General features: G+C 35.2%; 1 protein-coding gene across 1 annotated transcript; it reads right to left on the reverse strand.

Annotated features, from left to right (window-relative positions):
• Positions 1-6,208: 6,208 nt before the first annotated feature.
• LOC140450829 (uncharacterized) lies at positions 6,209-6,673 on the reverse strand. Its single transcript, XM_072544503.1, has one exon. The coding sequence runs from the start codon at positions 6,671-6,673 to the stop codon at positions 6,209-6,211; it is 465 nt and encodes a 154-aa protein (XP_072400604.1).
• Between the last annotated feature and the right edge of the window lie 6,001 nt (positions 6,674-12,674).

The raw sequence follows: 12,674 nt of genomic DNA on the forward strand, positions 1-12,674 counted from the left end.
ACATCTTGTACATCTGTGTAACATTCAAGAGAGGCGAGAGATATTTTTTGTGTCCATTTTTGTTACGCGAGTAATGGGACTGTTCTGCTGGAAATTTTTTGTGTTCTACACATAAACGTCACTACTTCTTCCTTTAACTTATGAGGCCGATTTATATGGCGACCCCTTCTATTAGGTGATGGAACATTTAGTCCCTTTTTTAACGTTTGTTGAAGAAGTTCAATCTTTTTTCTGCCAATTTGGTAAAGGGAACACAATGCATCTCGACAAATTACTTCAGTTTTCTTATTAAAAGTTACTGAGTAAGTAAAAGAGTACGTCTTTGCTTTTTTAATGTTTGTCCTATGTCGCGCAACTGGTTTTATAACTAGACTTTTAAATAACAAAGCATTTTTTGCATTGCAATCCAGTGAATAATATTTTTGTAAAATAGCCTTCCTCGCTTCTGTGTCAAATTTAACATGACAGTTGAGACGACATTTCTCTTTACATAATAGTCCTGTATTAGCTTCCTTCTTTGCCACAATCTGTCCCGTTTGAGAGCTATATTCTTCTCTCCTCTCTCTAGCAATTGCCGCTTTTCTTTTTTTCCATCCGTCAGGATTTCTCGGATGAATTTTTGATGTTTTTTCTTTTAATTCAAATACTTTCCTTTTAACGATTTCTCTTTTTTGTTTAAAAATGTGGTCTACAGTCCTTTCTTGAAACGAACTATCTGCAGTAATGTGAGTGAAAGTTTCGTTATCTGATTCGTTTGATGATGAGGTTCCACTGCTTTCAGGGTTATACTCACTACCAGAGTTTATGTCTCTATCATATAGAGAGCCGTCAAATACTGCATGCACGACATCTAAAACAAAATGCAAACATTTTATCTATGAGAAGAAACCCTATTCCTTATGAACTAGTTTGCAATATTAGTATAGTTTACTTACCGTTTTCGTCAGACTTAACCCCGCCAGTACCGTTTAGATTAGATGTATTTGACCTTTCTTCTACAATTTCTTTGCTTGTTCCAGGCTGATCAGCAGTGTCTACAAATGTATTTTTAACATTAATAAAATATAGCAACAGTATCGAGCAGCGCAATAGTAGCCTAACTGCATTCATTTTAAAAGCTATTAAAGAAAATGTTGGTTTTAGCAACAACGGCACAATGTTTTGTTTAATTAGAATCTGCAATATTAAACACAAGTTAACTAGTTACTAGACTATTAATAGAGAAATTTAACTTGCTTTAAAAGTTAACACTTAATTGTACACTTGTTACTAGTTTTATTGATTTGATTTAATATTATTTCCTTTTTAGTATTGTTGCATAACCTCAACATTCTGCATTTACTAAAAAACTAATCATTTTACCTACTTTTTTGTTGCAAACACGTTTCTGTTTGCAGTTTTACTAAGGAACATAGAAATGATCCTCTGGGCCATTTTGACATCATTTTAAACTATAAAAACTACACAAAGCAAGACAAACTTCTATCACTTTCGTGAAATAAAAATGTAACATTACCTCAAATTAAGGTGTCAAGTTGGGTGGCACCTAAATCAAAAGTAAATTTTTTCTCGTGGATGAAGGTGTCATGTTACCTTGTCACCTTTATTCACTACACAAGGCACCCTAGTATGACACATGACACCTTTATCTTTTAGAAATCTCATTAATTGTTTAAAATACATGCACAAAACCCTTACGGAATGAAAATACAGTATATTTGGGGAACATTTTTGACAAAAAACAATTTTTTCAAAAATTGTTACATGACACCTTTATCCACTTTAATTATTGTCTTTATTTAGTGTCTTTAATTATTATTTGTAACTGTTGTTACCATTTCAAGTTACAACAAATTAACGCCATTAAGATTATTAAAACAGTGACTAGTTATATTTTTCTACAGTGATTGTGATCTCTTTAAACAAATTCTATTTATAAAGTAGAAAGTAATTTACAGCACCTTAAATGTTAAGAATTTAAACCTAGAAAAAGAACTTTGTTCATGAACAAACAGAAGTTTATAATCAGATTTGTCACTGCATTGAGTCTTTATTTCATGTTAATACAGTACTACTGCAGCATTCAATAATTAATTGGAAATTATTTGTAGATGAAGAAACATATTATGTTTGGATATTTGAATATCATTGGAAGCTATTCATATTAATTTACTTCTTAGAAAACTACAGTATTATGCACACCACACCAAAGTATAATGTATACCTACTTGTTTAATCAATATAGAAGTCTCAATATTCAAAAATCCTTAACAATGTAAGAATTCTGTTAGTTATAGCTGTTCTATACCAGTTTATTAAAATTATTTAGATTTTCTAACTCACCTAATTATCTGAATCAAATACAAAAATAACTTTTAAATAAATATATATTACAGAAAACGTTTCGTTGTTTTCTTTTAACACTTTTGTGTTAAATTGTTAAGTTGTAAATTTTTAACTATAAATAATTTATACCCATATTTTATAACGTAATGTTTTATATCTTCCTAAAAATGAAGTTTTATAGGGTACACATTTATGGTATTTATTTATTAAGGTAAATAATCAGTAGTTGACACTGTTAAGGAGTGTTACAACATAAAATTTCAATTTTAGGTTTATTTATAGTAATAGTATGCTCAAAAACTTATTTTGAATGTTTTAGACATTAAGAAACAATATCTGCAAATAAAACCATCTTAAATGTTAAATAGAAATTTTTTATTTAAAATAATTTAAAAGTTATAAAAAATCTACATTTATTGTTGTATTAAACTAATATTTGACCCTATCACCATAGCCATTTATTGCAGGTTGAGGTAGTCTTTTGACAATTTGACTTACATTTATTAAGCTTATGTCTCTTTCATTAAGTCTGAACATTGTTTTTGTTTCATTGCAGTAGTTTAATGCCATGACTCCTATTTCCTCATTATGAAAAACATTTTGAACTAAACAGACATAGTGGTGCATTCTTTTTTTGCCAGAGAACTGCACCAGTAGAAACTCCCCTTTTCGGTAACACTCTTCACTATTGATAATGCCAAAATCACTTACTATTACTTAATTTACTTTTTTCTTTATTGAGTTCTTTAATTTTCATTTTCTCTTCTCTTTTTTTAATTCTTTCCTCAGCCCTAATTTTTTTTTGTTTCTCTTGTTCTAATTTTGTCTCTTCCTTTTTTTATGATATGCTTGCCACTGTTCTGAGGTAGCTACAAATGGCACTTTTTCTTTCTTTTTTCTCTTATTAGTTTTTACTTCCGGCATTGGCCAAAATAATGCTTTTTTAAATGGCGTTGGGATCACTTGTCCATCAATAACAAATTTTTTCTTTATACAGTATACTCCCTCTATAACGAACACGGTTATTACGAGGTTTCGCTTATAACGAGATACATTAGATGTCTCGTGAAATTTCTATTGATCTATAACCGTCTATAGCGAGGCAAATTTGGTTATAACGAGAGAAAATAAGATCCAAAAACGTGCTTTCTACGTTTTTGGTTCGGTCGTGGCTATAAATAAATACCTTTTCAAACAGCCCCTCAATAAACTTAACTGCAGCCCGCAATAAACTTCTTCACAATGAATAAATACAACTGTTTCACATCTTTAGAAAATATATGATAGAATGATACTGGACCATTTAAAGCAGTTAAAAATGACAGAGTTCTTAAAATTGCAGAAGCAATAGTTTATGTTATCCTTGAAAATACGCTTTATACATTATGTAGTTGGAAAAAAATATAAGTACAGATTTTTTGTTTTAACGTAGGTATATCATTGATAATAAAAGTAAACAACTCTTTTATGTTTTAATATATTTCATTGACAATAAAAGTAAATAACTTTTTTTCAAAAACGCCATTCAAACAATATTTATTAGCATCTTATATTGCTCCGAATGGCTTCACTATAGGAAGTTAATGGTTTAGAAAACTACAGATTCATATGTATGCACAGTATTATTATTGTCTGATATAACGAGATCGGATTATAACGAGGTAATTAGTCTGTCATTTCAGTTCTCGTTATAGAGGGAGTCTACTGTATTTTCAACCTTCTGCATTTTGACAGGATCAGCATTTCTGTCAGAAAATATATGTTATTCTTAATGCACGTTATTCAAGGGAGTCATGTGGCGAATCACTCGTTCAAAATCACTGTCATTTTCAGCTTCCTGTTCTTTGTTTGTATTTTCCGCTGTGTACTCTACTCGTGTGCGGTTTGAACACTATCCTTGATTAGTCGCATCTAATACTTGTATATATTCTTGTACAACTATTTTCCCTTGTCTGACTTCATTATCATGTTCTTTAGGTTTCCTTTCTACTGTGGACGAATTTTCTCTTAAATATTTTGAACACTCCCCTTGATTAGCTGCACTCAATAAACTTTGGTCTTGTCCATGATCGAGTTGTTCTTGAGGTTGTTCTATACTCATTTTTTTAGTTTCTTGTTGACTGCGCCTCTTGGAAGATCGGTTTGGAGAGTTTTCATCTTTATCCTGCAGATTAAGGATTTTCGTATTAATTTCCTTATAAAATTCATATAAGGAGGCATCTTCCTGATTTCCAAACCACATTTCTTTAGTGGCTTTAAAAGCTTCTAGCTTTTTGGGTTCCAAATATTTGTTGAGAAATTTCAGACCATTATGTAGTTCTGCTAGAGTCTTTTCACTCCCATTATTATTTTCATTATAATTATTTTCATCTTTTAGTGTGCTTATGGAAAAATCAATAGTTTCTGGGTTCCAAGGTGCCAAGCCGCATTTTCTAAATCCATTTTTCACAACACTCTCTGTAATTCTTTTATTTAAAACTTGCTTTAACAAAAGACAAAAGTCTTATTTTTGTTCAGAATTGGATTTTCATAATTTTCAAGTTGCCACTGGTGAACTGTTTCTTTCCAGCCTGCCTTCAATGTCTTAAACACAGCTACATCCATTGGTTGCATTAGATGAGTAGCGTTAGGATACAACGCTATTAGAATAATGCCATTTTCGTCCTAAAATTTGCTGGTGTGGTATGTCAAGTGAGGTGAATGTCCATCGATAAATTGGATAACTGGATGGACAATTTCGTTTCTGAGTAGCCGTGGAAAAAATATATTTGAAATATATTCAAAGAATGTAGCACAAGTCATCCAGCCGTTCTCCGAACGTCCTATTCCGAATTCTTGTGGCACACTGTTAGCTATTTCTCGTGGTAAACGATCATACTTAAACACTATCAATGGTGGCGCTAATGCTCCAGCTGCATTTGCGGTTATCAGGACGGTAAGGCATTCTTTTTCGTCGGTATTTATCCTTTCATATATATTTTTTTGGCCTTTTGCTGCCAATACTTTACCCCCCTTAGGATTTAGAAAAAATGCCGTTTCATCTCCATTGAAGAGTCTGGTAGGGTCGAGCAATATCCATTCATTACCACAGCTAGACAGATATTCTTTAACTTCTTGAAACCATTCACGAATGTTTTCCTTTGTCACTGAAGCCCGAGTAATGGTTAAATTTTGGGATACTCTTTTACTAATTTCACGATGACGATTCTTAAATCTTTGTAACCAGCCATGAGTAGGACGTCCATTTTCGAAAGGTTCTCGTCCCAATTCACTCACTAGCTCTTTGACACTATTTAAAAGCTGCTTATTGGAAATAGGAAAGCCAATTTTTCCCATAGTTATTATCCATCTTACAAGATTGTTCTCCTCTTCCACAGAAAGAGCCCTCCCAGGGCCCATACGCCGATGTGATGGGGTTTTCCCCTTGGCTTTGTATAAAACCGTAATACGAGGTACGCCGTTTTGCCTAGCGGCAGTAGCTACAAGTACCCCTTGTGACACTTCATAAAGAACCCTCTCCATTTGGGCTTCTTCATAGTTAAAAATATTTCGTCGTGGTGGAGTCATTCTATAAAAAATAAAATAGATTACAACTCTTAATTATCAACTGTCAGCAAAAAAGTACTACAATCCTATTTTTAATGCAGCTTACCAGGCTGCCGGCATAACTAACTGTGTATAAAACGTATGTAATGGCCCGGCACAGCCTGTACAAACATTATGCACGGGATATTTTCAATGGTAAACATTTTTTATTTAAATAAAAATGATATAAAAATTAAGCTTACAATTTATTTTTATTTTGAAATATGTTTACAAAAATATTACATTTTATATTTCATGTATCTGTGTAATTTATGTATCATGTATGTAATTTATTAAAACATAGTAAACACAAGAATGGTGTTCCTTCACACTCTTTACACTGTGTAGTAACTTTTTTAGTTTTATTCTTTGCTACTATACAACCTTCATTTTTCATATTTGCTTCATAACACGATTTGCAGTATCTCCATATTTTATGCTTATGTCCCTGGACCTCACTTAACTCGTGGCATTTTCTTTTCGGAGTGACCATAGTGATGGGATTTGCTGAACTGCTACAACAGAGAAACTTTACAATTTCTTTGCGAAATTCAACCACACCTATTTTGTTACCAGTAACCTGCACATACAAAATGTATGCATTCACTACTGAATTTTTTAGTAATAGGTCTATTGCTATTTTTCTGTACCACTTAACAGTTTTACGTAGTGGACTGGAGTATGCTGTGATAACATCTGATAAATCAACTCCAGCTTTGCCTGTATTGTAAGCTAAAACCATTTTTGGTTTTACTACAGAAGTTCCGTGTTTTCTTCGTACACTTTCAGTTTAAATCGAATGGCAAGTAGACAGCATCAACACATTACGTTTATCCCTCCACTTAGAAAAGTTATCCCTCTGCTATTCTCCATAGCTGCTACTTCACCTACTTTTAGTTTTTTTGTTAGCTACTTCTTTTGGTATTAATTTTCTGTTTCGTCTGATTGTTCCTATAAGATGTGGTTTTCTGTCTAGCAGTTTGTTTGCTAACTCTATACTGGTACACCAATTATCCGTAAAAACAGTTCTATTCGCATCTAATATTGGTGTGCATAACGTCTTAACAACGCCTAAAGGGGTAGTTTTTTCTTGTTCTAAGGTTTTACCAGCGTATATTTGTAAATTATATGTATATCCATTTTTACAACACAATTTAAAAATTTTAATTTTTAAATTGTGTGTCTTTTTTGCTTGTTGTACTGTTTCATCAGTAGCCTGCCTCTAAAAGGAACCATTGATTCGTCCACACAATTTCTCCAGGTACGTAAACAGATTGATTATTTTTCAAAATTAAGTTTACTAAATTATTTATTTTTTGTAATCTGTCTCCTTCTATATATTCCTCATTATTTGAAAAGTAAACCATTCGCAGTAGAATTTCAAACCTATTTCTAGACATAACACTGAATGCAAACCCCATTATGAATAAGAGATCTTGAGTTCAATAGTCTGACAATGTTGGTAATTTTACAAGTTCCATCCAAGCTATCAAACCAAAAAGCTTTTTTATTTAAACATTATCTGTGGGATTCCAGTTGTGTAGCCTAGAAGATGAAGGAGTGTCGGTGTTGATCAGTGTTTGCGTAGCGTATCAGTTTGTCTGATTTGCTATCATTTCAAATATTGAGTCAGTAACGATAGCGGAATAGAACTCTTCTGGTTTGTCCATTGCTAACATGCCAGCCAGATCACTGTTAACACTAGCTTCAATTGAAAAAGTTGGCAATTGTACTTGATTGCCCTTTGGTTCTGTCCAATCATCATCTACTCTCATTGATATTCCAACATCACACGTCGATATATTCTGATGATTCTCATTATCTTGTGTGTTTAGTGCTAAAAATAATAAAGTGTAAACATTTTCAGCGCATTCATCTTTGATTAGAAATATTATACCAATGGGTACAAAAATATATAATCATTAGTAAATCAACTTACGTTCTTCGAAAGTTTCCAGTTCGTCTCCAGAATTATCAGAGATTTCATCAGAATTAAGTTCATAATTACGATCTATAATTGAATCATCGCTAAATTCATGTTCATCTTCTTCGTCGGACATATTATTTAGTATTTGTTCGAGTTCATACTCTGATAAAAATCGTTTATTTCGTGAACTCATTGTGTAACAGCGTGTAACAACGGTAACAGTAAATACTGAACTATTTGAGCGATTCAACATGTATAGACAAGTACTCAAGCTACACTTCACTTAGATTAGGTACACGGTACACTAATCTCTGCGTGACCGTGCAGACACCTTTGACGAGCCAGGCTTATTCGAAGTTAGAAGCCCCAGATGCCGATGGAAGTCCCGGAATAGACCCAGTCATCGCCCCCTACCGAAAGTGGTTGGACGACCACGTAGGCTTCGGCACACTGGTACCCTACAAAACCCCGTTGGATATGGCAGATGGGATCCGGACGACCGAGAAGAAGACGAATCCGTTGGAGGAGTTGGCACGCCGACCGAAGATGGACCTGTAGGAGCTTGAGATGCCGTCATCACCACCGATTTCCCCCTGTAAGTAGTGCAGTGTTGTGTGAATTTCTTTTTGAACATTTTACTTGTATTTTTATGCATATTTTCTTGTGTATTTTCACATTTGTATTTTTTAATTAATAAATATTTTTCCGAGCCACAGAGTCTCCAGAGGAGGGGGGATGTCATCGAATGCCATAGTCTGTGGACTAGTACGCATTTCGAGGCGCATCGCCCCGCCTCGAATTTTTCCATTGGCTCTTGACCTGGAAATCCCTATTTATCGCTCGAACTGCGCATATAAATATTGGCGATTTTCAGGTCAGTCCCTCATGGGCTCCGAGAGCTTAGTGCTCTCGGGGCTCTGCTTCCTGCATTTATTTTCCATACTCTGTGGCTGAGAATTGTTTCAACTTAACTTGGTGTTTTTATTTCGTCGAAGAAATTGTCATGTAAGAAATATTGTCGTACGGCCGTAGCGTCCTCCTGGTTTTCAGGGGTTTCTGGACGATCTACGACCGCCGCTCTCGAAGAGGATCTCAAGTTTCGAGAGTCCATCTTCGTATTTAATGAGTTTATTGAGATACCGGCCGTTACGGGCAAGAAGATCCGCCGAGCCTTTGTGGTAGGTGAGGGGACACCGGCAATCAGAATTCTCTATCAGTTCGAGCTTTCTTACAGACAAAATATTCTTACACTGACTTTATATATGTTAGAATTCTGATGCGTGGTGTATACCTCAAGTTCCACAGAGATGTCGGCCTTCTCACGTCGTGTAGCCGCGTTCCCTCTCCTCGAGAGAGGTACAAGAATGCCGGTCGTGTCGACTCTTCCTGCTGCCAGTCGCTTCGTATAGCTACCTTTTCGTTAACAGTAATTCATATAGTTACTATTTACATAAGGTTTCGGAGACGAAGTCTTATTGCAGCTCAACCTGATCGGAAAAGCAATTACAAGTCCCCGTCGGGGCTTTTATTCGCTCTTTACCGTGACAGGCCCAAATAACGCTGTGGTCAGTTTGACACGATGTGAGGTAGTTCTAAGACCAATGTCTTTTCTATCTCAGTAAGTCGTGTTCTACTGTCAGGAAGCGTTTTGCAGTCGACACGCCGGTTCGTACACTTGATGATTTAACTTCTAAATTGGATAACCATTATCAAGTATTCTTCAACTCAGGACGTCTTCGACGGTAATAGGATAGTGGTGATTAATAAAACTCAAAGGTAGCTTGGTAGCGCACCGAACCAACAAGGTCTTACGGGGCTAGTAGTGTATGACGACTGGATCCCGATCGGAAGATGTGCTGTTCTTTTATACACATCGTGTTTGAGAAATTTCAGCACACTTCCGCCGAGAGCCCAATGACAGCGCAGTTAATAACGGGCACTGTGGTTGGCCGGCCAAAGTAACGAATCTTTTTCGTGATTGGTTACCTTGGCGACAATATCTTGCCTTTTTCAAGGCAAGATACCGAAGATAAATATTTTCCAAGTGCATAACCCGAAAATGGACTTAAGTAGGGGAGCTCTCGACAGTATATTCGAAGCCCTCTACAGAGCACCCGGGGATATCAGAAGGTGTATAACCCTACAATGCATGATTTTTTGAATTTATTTCAAAAACATATTTTTGGTTAGGTATTAGTGCTGTGAATGGGTAAAAAATCTTTTGCTTTTTAATTATATATTTTTTTCTTTTTTTTTCTTTTTTCTTTTTGAATATATCGCATATGCTACAACATGCACTTATGATACAAAAAAAGGAAAAATGATCTTAACCCTACAATGCATCGTGTAACATATCTGCTACATATAAAATATTGAAGAGTTTTATTTTCATCATTCATGGAAGTTACCAAAACAATTTTTATTTTTATTCAAATAAAGGTGAACTTTGCATTTTTCACAAAAAATAAAAGAAAATCCTTTGCAACCGGGTATTTTACATCGTTGCCTGGTGGTATTACTCCAGTTCGGAATGTGACCAAAGTTGTCAGTTCTTACATCTTTTGGAGGAATTGCTGTTAAAGATGATTTTTTCTTTTCCTGTTCTAAATTTCGGTCAAAAGAAGATCGCCTTCCCCTCTTTTTTTAAACCATTCTGCCCAACGTTGCACAGACAATTGGCGATTTCAGCACTAAATTTTTCCATTTGCATTGTGGCTGTGTTTCCTATTTGCCTCTCTACCCTCCGATAGAGTAGCCATGTGTTGATGATGGTAATGTCAACTAAATGATAAAAAATTCTGCAGTAGCATTTTCTGGTTCTCATTGAGATTTTGTAACGCCCTAAAATACTATCTAAAAGATCCACTCCGTCCATATGTTTGTTATATACTAACACTAAGGTTGGACATGGTACTTCCACTCGTTTTTTCTCTTTTTTATCAAACCTTTTCACTTCTTGAACTGGAGAAGAACCCATGTATGTAGAAAGTAATGTGACTGCTTTATTACCCAGCCATAAAACTGAGACAAACGGAGCATTTTGAAAAGAAGTTACATATTCTTCGAAAGAACCTCGCGGTTTTTTTTTGAAAACAGTATCACTAGAAAATTTGCAGTTGGGCAAACGATTCCTTCACACTGTTCCTAACGAAAGAATGCCATTTGAGAATAAATATGACATCAGAGGAATTCCTGTATAATAGTTATCAAAATAGACAATGTAATTGCAGTTTTTGGGAATTGACCGGCACAAGCGTATAATAACGTTTGCTGAAGCTCCAAGATCAGGCTCATTTGGAAAACGGTACTTCTCAGAATTTTCTTGGCCCGAGTATATTTCAAATTGGTACGCATATCCCGTAACACCAGATAAAACAAATAATTTATAGCCCCATTTGTGGGGCTTTAGTGACATGTACTGTTTCATGTAGTGTCGGGCGTTTGTTGCACACATTTGCTCATCTACAGATAGACACTTTTCAAATGGAACAGTTTGGAATGTTTCGTTCAAAGAGTCAATAACTGGCCGCAATTTATGCAGACGATCATGATCCGCATTATCTTTAGGAAGCATTTTCGTGTTACCATTGAAGTGTAGCATTTCACGAATGTTTTCAAATCGATTGATACTACTTAAGGGTTGTCACTCCCGAAGGTACTTTTTAAAAAGGCCCTTTTAAAGGTACAACTGACAGAGTAACAGCACTTTATTTAATATAATTACAACTGACTTTAAAATGAAAATTTACAGTATTTATATGAAATTAATTGATGACAACTTGTCTGCAATATGTGTCGAAACTGCTGATCGGCTGGACTATTGAACTGCAATACTGCTGACAATCGGGGTTAATGTATCGTAATTTCTCCATCCCCTGGGGAAGTTTTGTGAGGGATGAACAAAACTCTGTGAACTGTTTCTGAGGACTCTGGGCTTTGGTCAGGGATGTCTTCTGCTGTGGTTGGATTCTGCTCATCTTTTTCTTTTTTCAGTTTGCGTAGCTTGAGAAAACCAAAAATTAAAAGGATTGCTACCAGTATATATATCGGTGGTGTCCATATGTAGCTGTGGTCCATTTGTGTTGGAAGGATGGATTGGAACCTTTCTTCTTCCTGTGATAACTTGTGTAGTTCGTCTAAAGGAATTCTGTCCAATTTTAGGGGTTTGACTATTGGGTGGTTCTTCAGAATACTGGTGGTCTTGACTTTTGGTAATGTTAGTGGTTCTTCTTTAATTGTTGTTTTGGAATTTATGTAAACTTCATTATTGGTTCGTAGTTCGCATCCTGGCGGTAACTCAATTAGATAGGTCCCTTCGAGTACTTCTATTTCAGTGGTGGTGCAATGGGTAGATACTTTCGTAGCCTTTGGAAAAACGGCAATGTAGTGTGCATCGGATACTTTTTGAATGATCGTTGTAGTGACAGTGACGGGAACACTTTGGCATTGGGCAGCATCATTGATTAACTGGAGAATTTGGATGATGCAGTCATTAGTCTGGTCATTCTCTTGTGGAAATTTCTCAGGACAGATGAATGATTTGGATTCGCTTCTTTTGCATGGTACATCCATATATTGAAAAAGGTCTGAGTTGTGGACTAGGTATGGACCAGGTGGAATGATTATTGTGTGATTATTAGTTGGAAGGGAGTATAAATGGAAGTATGTGAACGACTTGGAATGAAGAATAGGAAAATGTAAAATAAAAACAAGGGTGTGATTCGTGTAGTAACCATCAATGTCTATGATTTCATAGTATTTGGTTAAGTCTTCTTCCTGAATATAGGGAATCTGTGATGCAGGGTGGTGTTCAAGC

This window comes from Diabrotica undecimpunctata, chromosome 9, assembly GCF_040954645.1.
Source record: "Diabrotica undecimpunctata isolate CICGRU chromosome 9, icDiaUnde3, whole genome shotgun sequence".
Lineage (NCBI taxonomy): Eukaryota > Metazoa > Arthropoda > Insecta > Coleoptera > Chrysomelidae > Diabrotica > Diabrotica undecimpunctata.